We start from the raw sequence: 18,000 nt of genomic DNA on the forward strand, positions 1-18,000 counted from the left end.
AAAAAAAACCACTCTAATCTACACTAATCCCACTTTCCAGCACTTGGCTCACAGCCTTGAATGTTCTGACATTTCAAATGCTCATCCAGTTACTTTTTAAAGATTGTGAGGTTTTCTGCCTCAACTAGGCCGTGCATTCCAGATTCCCCGCAACCTCTGGCCAAAAACATTTTTCCTCAAATCCCCTCTGAACCTCCTGCCTTTCTCCTTAAAATGATGCCCTCTTGTTATTGAACCTTCAACTTAGGTTGAAGGTAATAGTAATATAACCTGGAAATGGGCGGGGAAGTGGACCTGGATACAATACTCTTACGGAAGGTCGGTGCAGACTCGATGGGCTGAATGGTATTATACTGTGCTGCATGGTGGAGATTCTATGAAACCTCTCAGGCTGCCAAAGGTCTGAGCTGAACTGAGCAGGGCCATGAGAAGAACAGGACTAATCTTCAGTGATCTGTAATCCTAACCACAACCTCCTGAATCATTGACCAAAAAATTTGTCTCACTGACGACACAAAGTTCAAGGCTGAATCCAGTGAGTTTTGAAAACTTTAAAGTTCATTTTTAAAGATGAGAACAGGTTGCGGAAGGGCTGTTGTGTATTGTCGACAAATGATTGTTTTGTTTTTCTCTTCGCTGGATGGGTGGACAAGAAAATTACGATTTCCTTTGTCGGTTTAAGTGAAGCTGGAACATTTTGGCTCAATCTCTCCTTCCCTCCAACAGGAGCCAGATTATGGGGCCCTTTACGAAGGACGACAACCGGGATTCTATGTTGAAGCCAACCAGATGCCGACATTTAAGGTAGAGATTTATAAATGGATCCTTCTCTTCATTCTAAACACATCCTGTTGTAAAAGCTGTCCTGACTTTTGCTTCCCACCATCATTGCAGTATATTTCATGAGACAGTGTCTAACTTGTTCAAACTCTAAGAAACTGTATGACTTCTGAGGGATGCGTTCAAAGAGGGGCAAATGATTTGTTTTAACTCCCATGTGCTTGTGAGTGCACATTTTCACAGCATTTAAGGTTTGTTATGCAAGCCACATATGATATGTGACTTGCAGGTGAACCGGAAGGTTAATGATGTTGCCATGACTTTGCTGTTCTTGTGTTTCTTGATGGTAAGGGTTGGAGAGGATGGAGATGCTGTAGATCAGGAACACTGTAGCCAAGATGGGGGAAGGGGCACATGTTAAGGCCAGTGGCAGAAGCATCGATCAAGTGAACTGTTCTGTCCTGGACATTGAACTTCTTAAGTGTTGTTGTAGCTGCAAAGGGGTGAGTCCTGTATTACGCACTGGGTTGAGCTTTGTAGATCTTGGAGAGGCTTTGAATGGTGAGGAAGTGAGCTTCTTACTACAGGCTGCCCTTCCACTGACCTCGTAGTCCCAGTGCTGTGACGATTCTGATCACCGGTGATCCATAGGGTAGTGGAATCGGCTACAGTCAAGGGGAGATATCTAGACTTTCTCTTGTTCCTGCTGTTCTTTTCTTGGCACTTTTATGGTGGGAATGTTCTCTCTGCTCATCAGCCCATGCAAGCTGGCAGGCAATGTATCATTATCTGGAGTTGACGATGGAGATGAATTTTGAGGAATCAACAGCAAATGATCCCAGTCCTGAACTTGTGATGGAGGGAAGGTCATTGATGGAGCGACCAGAATTGGTTTCCACTTCAACCCCCATTGATATCAATTTTGCCCGGGCTCCTTGGTGCAATAGTTGGCCAAATGTTGACTTGACTTAATTTAGGTCTTGTATCCTGTTTTGAATAAAGTGATGAGGTCAGGAACACCGCGTCGGTGGACATGTGGTTGCTGAGTGGGTGCTGCTCGATATAATTATTGATAACTTTTTCGATCGTTTTATTGATCATTGAGAGGAAGCTGGGTTAGGTCACACAATGGGTCAAGTTACATTAATCCCATGGTTTGCAATAGGGCATAACTGAGCAATCATCCAAACTGTTGAGTATGCGCCAGTGTGGTGGTGGTGGTGGTGGGTGGGGGGGGGGGGGCTGTCATTCTGATCACAGGTGGCAATGGAACCATTGGAACAGCTTGTATGGAATAACTGGCTGCCGCCTTGGTGGATGCTTGCTGTGGGTTTGTGTGTTATCTACGACAGAGATAAGGGGCGGGATTCTCGTACCCAATTAATTTTTTCCAATTAAGGGGCAATTTAGCGTGGTCAATCCACCTACCCTGCACATCTTTGGGTTGTGGGGGCGAAACCCACGCAAACACGGGGAGAATGTGCAAACTCCACACGGACAGTGACCCAGAGCCGGGATCGAACCTGGGACCTTGGCGTCATGAGGCAACAAGGCTAACCCACTGCGCCACCCTGTTTCATGATTATTATTAACAAGACTAGCATTTATAAATCGGTTGAATTTAAATTCCACCAGCTGCCGTGGTGGGATTTGAACTTGCGTCCCTCGAGCATTTAATCTTCTAATTTAGGATAAGTGCATTTAATGGGTAAACAGAAGAGGTAGAAAGGAATTGAAGGTTATTCTGATTGAGCCAGATGAACAGGGGTTAGAGGAGGTGCCTGTAGAACATGGGCCGGTGCAGACTCGATGGGCCGCATGGCCTCCTTCTGCACTGTATGTTCTATGTTAAGATCCGTGCCCGGCCTGTACCAGATCCTTTTACAGCAGTGGTCAGTCAGTGTTTAATAAACTGATTTTGGACTTCCGGGTGCGGCTATGCAGAGCTAGGTCGCATATTCGGCAGCTCCTGCTTGGAACGGACTTTTGGGCTCTTTTACAGGGCCCCCACGGCATTTGTTTGACATTTCCCGGTGTGGGAAGAAGACTGCAATATTCCCCCGACAGTGTCCCCCAGGAAGGGTATGTCTCTGGGTTGCCAGACACGGCAGAAACAGTAAAACATTTGGCTGCAACTGCAGGATAAACAGGGCCTCTTCCAGCATGCAGGCGGGGGAAGGGCAAGCTTAAAGCTGCAAGCTGACCTGAGGGCCTGTATCAAAGGTGAATTCTAGCAGCAGAGGGAACAACTGTGAAAAGACCTCATCAAGGCCACTAAAGGGACTTCCGGTTGCGGTGATGCCTAGCTAGCCGCACGCTTCGGCGGCTCCAGCTCCGACGGACCTTCGGGCTCTTTTAAGAACCCCAACGGGGAATTTTTCGATGACGCAACCCGGTGTAGGGTGTGTGAGAAGGGACTCCCCCCCAAACGAAGGAGGAAAAAACCGGCGGCGGCGGCTGCAGCGCGAGGAATCGTCGACCAAAGGGTCAGAAAGAGAGAAGTACAAGATGGCGGCGGAGAAAGCGCAGGCGACATGGGGGCCTGAGCAGGATGAAATTGTGAGACGGTGCGTGGAGCTGCTGAAGAGGGAGGTGCTGACCCCAATGCTACAGGCAATTGAGGGGCTCAAGGAGACACTAAAGACCCAGGAGACAGAGCTCCGCGTGGTGGAGCAGAAGGTGACAGATATTGAGGACGAGATCCTGGGCCTGGCGGTTAAGACACAGACGCACGAGGCACTTCATAAAAAGTGTACTGAAAGGATCGAAGCCCTAGAAAATGGAGCGCGAAGGAAGAACCTTCGGATACTGGGTCTCCCTGAGGGTGTGGAAGGAGTGGACTGTGGAGCGTACGCAAGTACGATGCTGAGCTCACTGATGGGTGCTGAGGCCCCTACGGGCCCCTTGGAGGTGGAGTGGGCAAATCGGATTCCGGCGAGAAGACCAAAAGCGGGAGAACCACCCAGGGCGATAATCGTGCGATTTTACCGCCTTAAGGATAGAGAAGAGGTCCTGAGATGGGCTAAAAAGGTGCGGAGTAGCAGATGGGAGAATGCAGTGGTACAGGTATACCAGGATTGGAGTGCGGAGGTGGCGAGAAGGAGGGCGAGCTTCAACCGAGCCAAAGATGTGTTGCATAAAAGGAAGGTGAAGTTCGGGATGCTGCAGCCGGCAAGACTATGGGTCACGTATCAGGAGAGACACCATTATTTTGAGACGGCGGAGGAAGCATGGGCCTTCATCAAAGAAGAGAAATTGGATCGGAACTGAGGGACTGATGCTGCAGGAAATGTTATTGTTAATGTTATGGTTGAAGTTAATTGAGAAGTAAATTGGGAAGGGGGGAGACATTGGGGAAATGTGGGCGCCGGTGAGGGGGGAAAGACGGGACATAGTTGGAGAATGGGGAAGGGGAGGGGGAGGGGAAAGGGAGCTGCGCCATAAGAGGCGGGTCAGGTAAAGGGATGTTCCCGCGCCAGAAAGAATAAGGCGGGAAGACAGGCGCAAGGCGGATGGGAGTTCCCCACACGGGGGGTCGAGGAGTGAGCAGGAGTAGCCGGGGTCAGTTGAAGTCAGCTGACTTACGGAAGTAATATGGGGGGGGGCAATCATGCTAGAAAGAGATCAAGCGGGGAGGGAGGGAGAGGGGGTGGGGGGGACAACTGGGTTGCTGCTGCGGAAATCAAAAAGGAAATGGCTAAAGAGTGGGTGGGCGGGGATGGTGTGCGACGCTGGGGGAGCGAGCGGGAGCGTGGAGGCGGGATATGGGACTGGCCTAGAGAAGGTAATGGCTAGTCGACACGGGAGGGGGCAGGTAGCCCCCTAGTGAGGCTGATCACGTGGAACATGAGAGTCCTGAACGGACCGATAAAAAGGGCCCGAGTGCTCGCGCATTTGAAAGGACTAAGGGCAGACGTGGTTATGCTCCAAGAGACGCACCTACAGGTGGCGGACCAAGTTAGGCTAAGGAAAGGATGGGTGGGACAGGTGTTCCACTCAGGACTGGACGCAAAGAACAGAGGGGTGGCCATTTTGGTGGGGAAACGGGTAGCATTTGAAGCAAAGAACATCGTAGCAGATAGCGGAGGTAGATATGTAATGGTGAGTGGCAGGCTGGAGGGAATGGAGGTCGTGTTGGTTAATGTGTATGCCCCAAACTGGGACGATGCGGGATTTATGAGACGGATGCTGGGGCGTATACCGGACCTGGAGGTAGGAAACTTGATTTTAGGAGGGGACTTTAATACGGTGCTGGACCCGGGGCTAGATAGATCCAGCTCAAGGACCGGAAGAAGGCCGGCAGCGGCCAAGTACTTAAGGGGTTTATGGACCAAATGGGGGGAGTGGATCCATGGCGATTTCTTAGACCTAGGAGTAGGGAGTTTTCCTTCTTCTCCCATGTCCATAAAGTGTACTCCCGGATAGATTTTTTTGTTTTGGGAAGGTCGTTGATCTCTAGGGTGGAAGAAGCTGAGTACTCAGCCATAGCGGTTTCGGATCATGCCCCACATTGGGTGGACCTGGAATTAGGAGAGGAAAGGGAGCAGAGAACACTCTGGCGATTAGATGTGGGACTGATGGCGGATGAGGGAGTGTGTGCAAGAGTGCGGGGGTGTATTGAGAGATACCTGGAGGTCAATGACGACAGCGAGGTCCCTGTGGGAGTGGTATGGGAAGCACTAAAAGCGGTGGTCAGAGGAGAGCTGATCTCCATTGGGGCCCACAAAAGGAAAACAGAGGCCAAGGAAAGGGAAAGATTACTGGGGGAGATTTTAAGGGTGGATAGGGAATTTGCAGAGGACCCCGGAGGAGGAATTGTACAGGGAGAGGAGACGACTCCAGACGGAATTTGACCTTCTGACCACCAGAAAGGCGGAGGTACCGTGGGGGAAGGCACAGGGGAGGAGGTATGAATATGGGGAAAAGGCTAGTCACCTGTTGGCTCATCAATTGCGAAAGAGGGCAGCAGCGAGGGAGATAGGAGGAATTAGAGACAAAAGGGGAGACACGGTGCGAAGGGCAGGAAAGATAAATGAGGTGTTCAGGACCTTCTATGAGGAACTGTATAGGTCTCAACCCCCAGAGGGAGAGGCGGGGATGCGGCAGTTCCTGGACCAATTGAGGTTCCCGAAAGTGGAGGAGCGGGGGGGTGGTAGGCCTGGGGGCACCGATTGGGGTGGACGAGGTTATTAAGGGACTGGGAAGCATGCAAGCAGGGAAGGCCCCAGGACCAGACGGGTTCCCGGTGGAGTATTACAGAAAATATGTGGACTTGTTGGTCCCGTTGATGGTGAGGACGTTCAATGAGGCCAGGAAAGGGGGGACTCTACCCCCGACGATGTCGGAGGCGACGATATCGTTAATTTTGAAGAGGGATAAAGATCCGTTGCAGTGCGGGTCCTATAGACCCATTTCATTATTGAACGTGGACGCCAAATTGTTGGCAAAGGTACTGGCATCGAGGATAGAGGACTGTGTCCCGGGGGTGGTGCACGAAGACCAGACAGGGTTCGTAAAAGGGAGACAACTTAATGTTAACGTGCGACGACTATCAGGGGTGATAATGATGCCCCCAGTGGAGGGGGAGGCAGAGATAGTGGCGGCAATGGACGCAGAGAAGGCATTTGATAGGGTGGAGTGGGAGTATTTATGGGAAGTGTTAAGGAGGTTTGGGTTTGGGAACGGGTTTATTAGCTGGGTTAGACTTCTTTATGGGGCTCCAACGGCAAGCGTAGTTACAGGTCGACATAGATCGGAGTATTTCCGACTATATAGGGGAACAAGACAGGGATGCCCGCTGTCTCCATTGTTGTTCGCGTTGGCAATTGAACCTCTGGCCATGGCGTTGAGAGACTCCAGGAAATGGAGAGGGGTTGATTAGAGGGGGAGAAGAACACCGAGTCTCGTTATACGCGGATGACCTATTGTTATACGTGTCGGACCCAGCGGGGGGGATGATAGGGGTTATGCGAATTTTGAGGGGGTTCGGGGATTTCTCGGGGTATAGGCTAAACATGGGGAAGAGTGAATTATTTGTGATACATCCAGGTGACCAGAGTAGAGAGATAGAAGGCTTGCCTCTAAGGAAAGTGGAAAGAAACTTCCGATACCTGGGGATTCAGATCGCTAGGAGCTGGGGAACCTTGCACAGACTTAATCTGACACGATTGGTAGAACAAATGGAGGAGGACTTCAAGAGGTGGGACATGCAGCCTCTATCGCTGGCGGGCAGGGTGCAAGCAATTAAGATGATGGTCCTCCCGAGGTTCTTATTTGTATTTCAATGTCTCCCTATACTAATCACCAAGACCTTTTTTAATAAAATAGACAGGAGCATCACGAGCTTCGTGTGGGCAGGGAAAGTTCCGAGAGTAAGGAGGGGGTTCCTTCAGCGTAGTAGGGACAGAGGAGGATTGGCACTACCGAACTTGGGCGATTACTATTGGGCCGCCAATGTGGCAATGATACGTAAATGGATGATGGAGGGTGAGGGAGCGGCGTGGGAAAGACTGGAGAGAAAGTCCTGTAAAGGGACGAGTTTAGAGGCGCTGGTGACGGCGCCGCTACCGATCTCACCTAAAAAGTTTACCACGAACCCAGTGGTGGCGGCAACATTGAATATCTGGGGACAGTGGAGGCGACAGAGAGGGGTGCGGGGAGCCCTGGTGGGGTCCCCAATCAGGAACAACCATAGGTTCGCCCCAGGAAGAATGGATGGAGGATTTCAGAGCTGGTACCAGTTGGGAATTAGGAGGGTGGGAGATTTATTTATAGATGGGACTTTTGCGAGCTTGGGAGCATTGGAGGAAAAGTATAAGTTGCCCCGGGGAAATTTATTGAGATATATGCAGGTGAGGGCGTTTACTAGACAACAGGTGAGGGAATTTCCGTTGCTCCCGACACAGGGGATACAGGACAGGGTGCTTTCAGGGGTGTGGGTCGGAGAGGGCAAGGTGTCAGAGATTTACCGAGAGATGAGGGAAGAGGGGGAGGAGTCAGTGGGCGAACTAAAAGGAAAGTGGGAAGAAGAACTAGGGGAGGAGATAGAGGAGGGTATGTGGGCTGATGCCCTAAGCAGGGTAAATTCCTCTTCCTCATGCGCCAGGCTTAGCCTGATTCAATTTAAGGTGCTACATAGAGCACACATAACGGGAGCAAGATTGAGCAGGTTCTTTGGAGTGGAGGACAAATGTGGGAGGTGTGGCGGGAGCCCGGCAAACCACGCACATATGTTTTGGGCGTGCCCGGCACTGGAAGCGTATTGGAAGGGAGTGACGGGAGTGATTTCGCGGGTGGTGAAGGCCCGGGTCAAACCAGGCTGGGGGTTAGCTCTATTTGGAGTTGCGGAAGAGCCGGGCGGGAGTGCAGGAGGCGAAAGAGGCCGACGTTGTGGCCTTTGCGTCCCTAGTAGCCCGGCGCAGGATCCTACTCATGTGGAAGGAGGCAAAACCCCCCGGACTGGAGGCCTGGGTAAATGATATGGCGGGGTTCATTAAACTGGAGCAGATAAAGTTTGCCCTGAGAGGATCGACTCAAGGGTTCACCAGGCGGTGGCAGCCATTTCTCGACTACCTAGGGGAACGTTAGAGGGAAGACAGATGACCAGCAGCAGCAACCCAGGGGGAAGAGGGGGGAGTGGGGAGTGGGGGGGGGGGGGGGGTTTAGTTTAGTTTAGGTCAACGATAAAGGGGTTTTGTTACTTGTGTATTGTTAAAAATTTCTGTATTGTTATTGTTGCGTTTGCTTTGTAAGAGGGGAAAAATTGTTGTTTGGGAAAAAAATTTCAATAAAACATATTTTTAAAAAAAAATAACCTGATTTTGTGTTGCAGTGTACAGTCAAGGCAATGTATGACTACAAGGCACAACAGGATGATGAACTCTCCTTCTGCAAAAACTGCATCATTCAGAATGTGGTCAAACAGGACGGGGGATGGTAAGCGCATGGCATGCACGCGGAAAGCTTCATCTTAACTGCAGAAAGGCCTGATGGCTGGGCGTGTCTTTGATGGCCGTTGGCCTTGCTTTGTTTGTGCTTTCGGTTGGGGAACTGGCGCCGGGATGTCTGAAACAGTATCGGTTGCTTGCGTGTCTTTCCTTTGTTCCCGGAGATGGGCCATCAATATGCTAATTGACCTATAGTTTCAATTCCGGCTGGGAGCTGTCTCTCCAATATGCATACAGGCTCTGTGCCTGCTTGTTTTCCTACCATTGTCCACAGTTCCCGACATTCTTTGCGAGCGTCCATTTTGTATTCTGGAAGTGGCCATCCCAGATGGCTGCATTATGATGGTTGGAGGAGTTGATGAGGGAGATGGTGAGGGAGTCTCGAACAAAGGGGGGTGCTACCGTCTTAACTTTGGAGCTAGGCCTTTCATGAGGAAATAAAATCAGGAAGCCTTCCTTCACACTCGTGGTAGAGGACATCTTTCCTCAAAAAGCCATTGAGGTCAAGGGTCAATTGAACAGGTCAAGATTGAAATTGGTAGGTTTGTTTCATATCTAGACACGCATTTCTCTCCCCTTTGGGGAATAGTTAGCAGGCTGATTGTCAGTCTGTTGAACCTCGTCATGAGCGCTACTTATAATAATAATAATAATCGCTTGTTGTGACAAGTAGACTTCAATGAAGTTACTGTGAAAAGCCCCTAGTCGCCACATTCCGGCGTCTGTTCAGGGAGGCCGGTACGGGAATGGCCCATTTCATCCCCTTCAATACTTCAATGGCCCACCATCCCCAGAGTGGGACTTGAACCTAGAACTTCTGGCTGAAAGGCGAGGGCACTGCCAACTGGGCCACAAGACCTCCCTCTAGTCCGGGAAGGGAGCTAGAACCAAGGTGGATGAATGAGATCAAGACACAGATCTGCCATGATTTGATTGAATAGTGGAACAGGCTCAAGGGCAGAAGGCCTTATCCTGCTCCTGTTTGACACCAGGGATTGCTTTAACAGGGAAATGCTCGAAAAAATGATCAGTGGAGAGAGAGAATAAAATGAGGGGCGGGATTCTCCGACCTCACGCCGGGTGGGAGAATCGCCGGGGGTCGGCGTGAATCCCGCCCCACATTCGTCCCAATTCTCCCGCCCCCCAAAAAACCGGCCCAGCGTGAGTCGCGCCACCCGCGGGGTCCGGCGCGACTCAATGAGCGCCGGGGCCGCCCGAATTCTGCGGCCCGCGATGGGCCGAAGTCCCGCCCGCCTGTAGCCGGTCCCGCCGGCATAAATCAGGGTAGGTCCCTTAACGGCGGGACCTGGCGACGCGGGGGGGCTCTGGGGTTCCTGGAGGGTTGCGGGGGGATCTTGCCCCGGGAGGTGCCCTAACGGTGGCGTGGCCCGCGGGCGGGCCTGTGCCGTGGGGGGCACTCTATTCCTTCCGCGACGGCCGATGCGGAAGTGAATCCCTGTGCGCATGTGCGGGGTGGCGCTCCCGCGCATGCGGCGACTCGCGCCGGCCGGCGGAGGCCCTTCGGCGCGGTTGGCGTGGCGCCAGGCCCCTATCCCGCCAGCCGGCGGGGCGCCAACCACTCCGGGGCGGGCCTAGCCCCTGATGGTGCGGAGGTTTCCACACCTTTGGGGCAGCCCGACGCTGGAGTGGTTCACGCCACTCTGCCCCGCCGGGTACGGGAGAATCCCGCCTGAGTTGTTTCAGGTTGGTCACCTTTGGTCAGAACTGAGGGGTTTGCGGCGAAAGGTCATCGACCTGAAACGTTTACTCTGCTTCTCCCGGCATGGACATCGCCAAATTTGCTGAATATTGTTTTTTTGCATTTTCAGTTTTTATTTCAGGTTTCCATCATCTGCGGTATTTTCTTTTGTATTGTTTTATCCAGTTTTATTTCTGAACTCTGACAGGAAGTAAGCAAGCATCCTCTGGTCTACATCCTGCACATTATCCTGTTAGTAACTTGCATAGCGGCGTTTATTTCTTCAACAGGCACCTTCCCTGTGGTTTTTCAAATGCCTCAACAATCGCTGTTCAGTGGCTCTCCCAGACTCTTACTGTCCAGCACATTCATTTATTTTTTTAAAGTATTTTTTTATTCAAGTTTTTAACATTTTAGCATTTACAAAACATTCCAACACAAAATAAACCCAGCACAACCCCCCCCCCCCCCCCCCCCCCCCACCCACCAGGCCCCTTCCAATCAAGCCCCGGCCCAACAATCTGCGGTAACTAGCCCCACTAAATGCAAAATAAACAAACCCCATCCCATGTGGAACCTCTCATTTGCCCCTCTCAGGGCAAACTTCACCTTCTCTAAATGCAGGAACTCCATTAGATCCCCCAGCCACGCCAAGGCACAGGTTGGAGAAGCTGACCTCCACCCCAACAGAACCCGCCTACGAGCAATCAGTGTCCTAAGACCATAGTATGGAGATGCCGGCATTGGACTGGGATGAGCACAGTAAGAAGTCTTACAACACCAGGTTAAAGTCCAACAGGCTTGTTTCGAATCACTAGCTTTCGGAGCACAGCTGAATTCACCTGATGAAGGAGCTGAGCTCCGAAAGCTGGTGACTCGAAACAGCCCTGTGGGATTTGAACCTGGTGTTGTAAGACTTCTTACTAAGGCCATAAGACAGGGGAGCAGAATTAGGCCACTCGGCCCATCGAGTCTACTCCGCCATTCAATCATGGCTGGACATTAAAAGGAAGGTTTTTTTGTGAAAAATATTTTTTCAGAAGGGTGAAGCGAAAGGAGATCGCTCCGCCTCGAGATTGCCGACTGTGATTAAATGTTTTTCTGGAGGCTTCATCACATGATTTGCCCCCAAGCTCCAGCCAACATTGGCGAGGATTGTGAGGGATTCCCGCTATCGTGCGGCCATATTGATCGGGCGGCCCGATAGTGAGGTCCCGCGGCTGGGTCCCCCACCCCCCGAGACCCCCTAAATAAAGACTCGCCCTCAAACACCCACTAAATAAAGAGCCTCCACCCCCACCAGAGACACCCTAAATAAAGGGGATCCACCCAGAGACCCGCTAAATAAAGAGACCCCCCAGAAAAGAGACTATTGTCCGGCAGCCTCCCGGAAAAGAGAGCCCCGTCAGCAATGCTGTCAATTTCCAGCTGGCCACTTCAAAATCACTCCAGCGTGAAGGGGGCTGATTGGTGGGGGTGGTGGGGGGAGGTTCTGGTGGGGCAGGTGACAGGGGGCCCTCGGATTAACTTAGCCCACCGTGAGGTGCCCCATGTCAGGGCCACGTTTGTCCATACCTGTAGTAATTCCCGCACATGTGTCTCCTGGCCCAGAGGAGTAGAGAATCATGCGTGCCCGGAGAATATGGTGCCCGGTCTGCGGGCATGAACCTCTATCCCGACGCCAGTGAGGGGCCCAGCGCATGGGGAACGGGTCGGCACCTGACATCGTTTGTGTTTTCTTCAACAGGGTGGGATTCTCCACTTCACCGGGAACTCCGCCACCGGGGGCGCGAGGCGGAGAACTTCGCCCACTGTAACCTAGTTGATGCTTATCTCTTATCCTACAACCCGCCGGAATCTCGGCACTCCCCCAATTCTGTCCTTTGGTGCATCCACGGTTCAGAATGCCATTGGTGGCCCCGGCCTTCAGCTGCCTGGGTCCTAAACACTGGAATTCCCTCCGTAAAACTCCTCACCTCTTAACTTCCCTAACTCCCCCTCTGAGACACTCCTTAAAACCCACGGGCGTCATTCTCCGACCCCCCGCCGGGTCGGAGAATGGCCGTTGGCCGCCGTGAATCCCGCCCCCGCCCCCGCCGAAGTCTCCGCTCCCGGAGATTGGGCGGGGGCGGGAATCTGGCCGCGCCGGTTGGCGGGACCCCCCGCTGGATTCTCCGGCCCGGATGGGCCGAAGTCCCGGCCAGAAGCTGCCTGTCCCGCCGGCGTAAATCAAACCTGGTATTTACCGGCGGGACCAGGCGGCGTGGGCGGGCTCCGGGGTCCTGGGGGGGGGCACGGGGCGATCTGACCCCGGGGGGTGCCCCCACGGTGGCCTGGCCCGCGATCGGGGCCCACCGATCCGCGGGCGGGCCTGTGCCAAGGGGGCACTCTTTCCCTTCCGCCTCCGCCACGGCCTCCACCATGGCGGAGATGGAAGAGACTCTCCCCACTGCGCATGCGCGGGAAACTGACAGCGGCCGCTGACGCTCCCGCGCATGCGCCGGGAAACTGACAGCGGCCGCTGACGCTCCCGCGCATGCGCCGCATTTCCGCTCCTGCTGGCGGGGAAACAAACGCCATTTCCGCCAGCTGGCGGGGCGGAAATCCCTCCGGCGTCGGCCTAGCCCCTCAATGTTGGGGCTAGGCCGCCAAAGATGCGGAGCATTCCGCACCTTTGATCCGGCGCGATGCCCGTCTGATTGGTGCCGGCTTTGGCGCCAGTCGGCGGACATCCCGCCGTTGGGGGAGAATTTCGCCCCACATCTTTGATTAAACCTTTGGTCACCGGTCTGCTCTGTACCAAATTTTGTTTGGAAACAGAGTATGAAGCGCGTTACCATGTGCTGTACAAACGGAAACGTTTTGCTTTGTGATAGATTTATCCTGAGACATGCCATTATCTTGATCCAAGCGTTCCTCCCGTGACGCCATGCGAACCATTGTTGGGGGAGTTAGGATGAACCCGGGGCCCGGATTACTTTACCATTGCTGACCAACAAAGAGAATGAAAGTGAGCGTATGGGAGAGTTGAGGCATAATTGGAGAAAGAAGGCAGATAAAGATCTTATGATTTTCACACCTTTCCAAAACGTATTGAACGTTTCTCAACTGGAATGAACTATTTTGGCATGTAACCGTTATTATGTGAGTCAATGCACCGGCTATTTGGAACCTAGGACGGCGCCAGCAGCAGCAATACTAATGAAGTGACTATTCTCCAGTTTATATCACATTCCTCAACATCACACCGCCCACTTGGCCAGTTTGATGCGGCTACTGTTGTCTCTCTGCTCTGTACATTGACTTCTTTCCCACATATTTTCCAGGTGGAAAGGAGACTACGGAGGGAAACGACAGTTCTGGTTCCCTGCCAACTATGTGGAGGAGATAATGAGCCCAACTACTTCAGAACCAGAGAGATTGGTGAGACACTTTAATCCAGCTTAACACAAGATCATGACCCCTGAAGCACCAGCAATATGTTCCATTGATAATTGCATTCCAAGCAAAATGGTAACAAACTGTCCCATGAGGTACGCATCACATTTGATGCTAACCTCTTAACTGGAGTCAATGGGAATCAGGGGGCAAACTCTCCGCTGGTTGGAGTCATACCTGGCACAAAGGAAGATGGTTGTGGTGGTTGGAGGTCAATCATCTCAGGTCCAGGATATCACTGCAGGAGTTCCCTTCCAACATAATGTTCGAAGTGAGGATGTTTGCAGATGACCGCACAATGTTCAGCATCATTCGCGACTCCTCAGATAATGAAGCAGTCCATGTCCAAATGCAGCAAGACCTGACAATATCCAGGCTCGGGCTGACAAGTGGAAAGTTACATTTGCACCGCACAAGTGCAATGTAACAACCATCTCCTGCAAGAGAGGATCTAACCATCGCCCTTGACATTCAATGGCATTACCATTGCTGAATCCCCCACAAACAATATCCTGGGGGGTTACCATTGATCAGAAACTGAACGGGTCTAGCCATATTAATACTGTGGCCACCAGGGCAGGTCAAAGGCCAGGAATCCTACAGCGAGTAACCACCTCCGGACCTTCCCCTCGCAAAGCCTGTCTATCATCTACAAGGTAGTGTAATGGAATACTGTCCACTTGGATTAATGCAGCTCCAACAGCACTTCAGAAGCTCAACACCATCCAAGCCAAAGCAGCCCGCTTGATTGCTCCCCCTTCCACAAACATTCAAACCATCCAGCCGTGTGTACCATCTACAAGATGCACTGCAGCAACTCAACAAGGCTCCTTAGACAGGAGCTCCAGTTTCCTCCCGCAGCCCAAAGATGTGCAGGTTAGGCGGATTGGCCATGCTAAATTTGCCCCTTAGTGTTCAAACGTTAGATGGGTTACAGGGTTATGCGGATAGGACGGGGGAGTGGCCCTAGGTAGGGTGTTCTTTCAGAGGGTCGGCTCAGACTCAATGGGTCGAATGGTCTCCTTCTGCACTGCAGGAATTCTATGGCATGTCCCTGGGGAATTCCCATTGAAACCACCCCATGCCGGTGGGAAACCCGCAGGCGAGGGTGCGTTCCCAGCGGGACCAGAGAATTCCGCCGCCAGCCAACAGCCGGAGAATTCCAGCCTAATGTTTACCGATACAAATATTAATCCCTTAAAGTGACTTGTTTTCCTAACAATCAGTACTGGAATTTTTAAATCACCTGTTTAAATGTAGTGCGGATTTCTTTTAACCCTTCGTGACACATGAATTCTTCTTTTCCTGTTTTGAAATTAATTTCTGCTCCTTCTCCGAGGAAAGGTGTCTCCTTCTCTCTCTCTCTTCTCTGTCTAGAACCCGGTCTGGTTGAGAGGCCTGCCGACCTGTCTGGGCTCAGACCCTGCCCTTTATAATCCGATCTGACCACTTCCTGTAGCTGAGCTCTGCAAAAATATTTCTGATTAATTGGGAGAATTTTGTCCACGTTCATCAAGGCATATTTGATATTTTGAGCTTGTGCAGATTAGTTTACTGGCCTGGCATTTAATCTCACGTTTATTCCCCTCTACTTGCAGCCGCTTAGTGAAAACAGCCCTCTCGGAAATTTACTGCGAGGATTTCTGGACGTACCTTCCTGTCAGATTGGTGAGTCGTGCCAAACGTTTTGGTAAAACTTCTCTCGCCTCCTTCAGCCACTGTTGGTAACACTAATTGGGATCTATCCGAGGGGTCGCTTTGTAGCTGTAATGAAAAATGGGTCTTGTTGCTCTCTTTAGTCGGCTCTGAATATGGCGGTCAATATGGTCGCCTTCCTTAAGTCTAATTTTGTTTGCTCTAGAGCCGCCAGGTACCTTTCGATACCGCCACAAGGTTCAAAACCGAATACTGATCAAAGACTCGATACACCAGTTAGTTAGTTCAAAGTCAATGCTTATTTTTTTACACACACAGTTAAATATACTCATGCACGAAACTCTACAGACTAAACTATCACTACTGCTAAAGCCTATACTTAGCTTCGGGCGCCCACTCAGTCAGAGGAACAATGGCTGTTGTTCGGTTCTGAGACTGCTGGGGTCGAAGTGGTAGAGGGGAACAGCTAAGGTCGTCTGTCTGGTAGCGCGCGTTGACCTTGGACTTATTTGCTTCTGGTGCAGCTGGTGGACGGGTCTCTCCTCGGTGAGAGCCGGGTCCAAGAGAACGATTCTCTCTTGGGGGCTCCTTCTTATACCCAAAGGGGCTTTGCGCTCTTTTGGGCGGGCCTTGAACTTGGCCCCAATCAATTGGGCCGTTTCTTGATCATTCCTATTGATTTCATCCAATAAAGGGGTGGGTGCCCTAATGGCTGGGCGTGTCCTAGGTGGCCGTTGGCCTGCTTTGTTTCGGTCTCCTCTGGCGCCGGGGTGTCTGCCTTAGTATCGGTTACTCAAAAGTTACTCTTTTGTTCCCGGAGATGGGCCATTAGTATGCTAATGGGCCTACAGTTTTGCTCTTGTCTGGGAGCTGCGGCTCCAATATACAGACAAGCTCCGAACCTGCTTGTTTTCTCAGCATTGTCCATTTTCCCTGCAATCTTTGCAAAGTGTCCATTTTGTAATCGGGAAGTGGCCATCCCAGATGGCTACAGTCTGCTGCCTTAGTAGATGTCTCCAGAACTCGAGTGGAGGTCAAGCACTTTCTCAGAGGGCGGGGGAAGACCATGTAAACCCAAATGGGAAAGACTTGCCTTTATATTGCATCTTTCATCACCTTGGCACATGCAAAAGCATTTTGCAGTCGATTACGTACTTTTGAAGTGTGGCCACTTGTAGTTTAGTAGGCGTGGCGGCCAATTTGCGCACAGCAAGCTTCCACAAGCCCTACGTTATTAGATGAAGTGTAGTTTAAAAGAGTGCTGGAAAGGAGTCACCGCATCATAAGATTAAACCCAAAATACGGCATTTATAGGTGGCACAGACTGGCAGGGCAGGGTTACAGTTAGAAGGCTCTGAACCATCTGCTTCCATGAAGGGCAGTGGAGAAGGTTACATCTGTTTGGCTGATTTTATACATATGGCAGCAGAGCACGAGCAGCATTGGCAAGGAACCGCAGCATTGGCAAGGAACTGCAGCATTGGCAAGGAACCACCTATTCAGCTTCTGCGCCAAGTGGTTGCCCGACAACCAGAGGTAAAAGGACAGTCCTTGACAATGTTACTGACTTCATGTCAAGAAGTTTTGTGCTCCCTTCAATCCAGTTGTCGCTATATATTCACCATCGTGCAGGAGCTTTTCCAGCCCAGGATATTTGCAGCTCTCAGTTTTAAATCTTGGAACAAGATTTAGAACATTTAGTCGATCAGCGTCTTCATTTGACGCTTGATTTTGATCAAAGTCGCAAGTGACATCTCATGTGACTGTTGTAATGATATGTCGACAGACATGTAACTAAAGTGTTAATTACAACACCTAGCTGTAACACTAGAGGTCATTACAAGACCCACTATATAATAAGAGCTCCCAGAGGCTCTCCCTCTTTTTCCAGCAGGAGTTATCAGCAGGAGTTACCAGAGAACAGCAGTGTAGCTGGATCCCAGTGTAGAGAGGGTCTCAGCCAGACACCACGTGTAGCTTAGTTACAGTTTGTACAGTTAGTTATCCTTACTTTATTGCAAGAGTTAGTTCAGTATAGTGTCAAACTCATTTATTAGTTTTATCGTTAACTTAATAAATTCTTTCAGTTTACTTTGAAGACTCGAGTGTTCTTCAACATCATCTACAGTTAGTAACGACATATATTACTTAAATTCAGTAATATAACATGCTACCAGGTGTTGCAATATAATATAACATGGTACCGGAGTGGTTACTGCATCTACCTAGTTAAATTTAGTAAGTTTAGAGAGAAAACCAGATAGCTATTTGGCAACAGGAGCATCGCCTTCGGAACAAAACCTGATGATACACGGCATGATAGACAGACCACAAGCTCCTCATCACCTCAGGATCACTGGTAACCTTAATGTTAACTGGCGGTTGTTTAGACAACAATTTGAACTGTATCTAGAAGCGACTGACTTAACAAACGTGACAGATGCTCGAAAAATAGCTCTTCTACTGACTATGGCTGGTCCT

General features: G+C 51.0%; 1 protein-coding gene across 1 annotated transcript in view; it reads left to right on the forward strand.

The window, feature by feature from the left end:
- Positions 1–18,000, forward strand: part of plcg1 (phospholipase C, gamma 1) — a 206,915-nt gene that overhangs the window by 152,961 nt on the left and 35,954 nt on the right. The window contains exons 20-23 of the mRNA XM_072515148.1: positions 727–804; positions 8,612–8,715; positions 13,752–13,848; positions 15,462–15,531. Of these exons, the coding sequence (XP_072371249.1) occupies positions 727–804; positions 8,612–8,715; positions 13,752–13,848; positions 15,462–15,531 (349 nt within the window). The remainder of the gene's footprint in view (positions 1–726; positions 805–8,611; positions 8,716–13,751; positions 13,849–15,461; positions 15,532–18,000) is intronic.

This window comes from Scyliorhinus torazame, chromosome 8, assembly GCF_047496885.1.
Source record: "Scyliorhinus torazame isolate Kashiwa2021f chromosome 8, sScyTor2.1, whole genome shotgun sequence".
Lineage (NCBI taxonomy): Eukaryota > Metazoa > Chordata > Chondrichthyes > Carcharhiniformes > Scyliorhinidae > Scyliorhinus > Scyliorhinus torazame.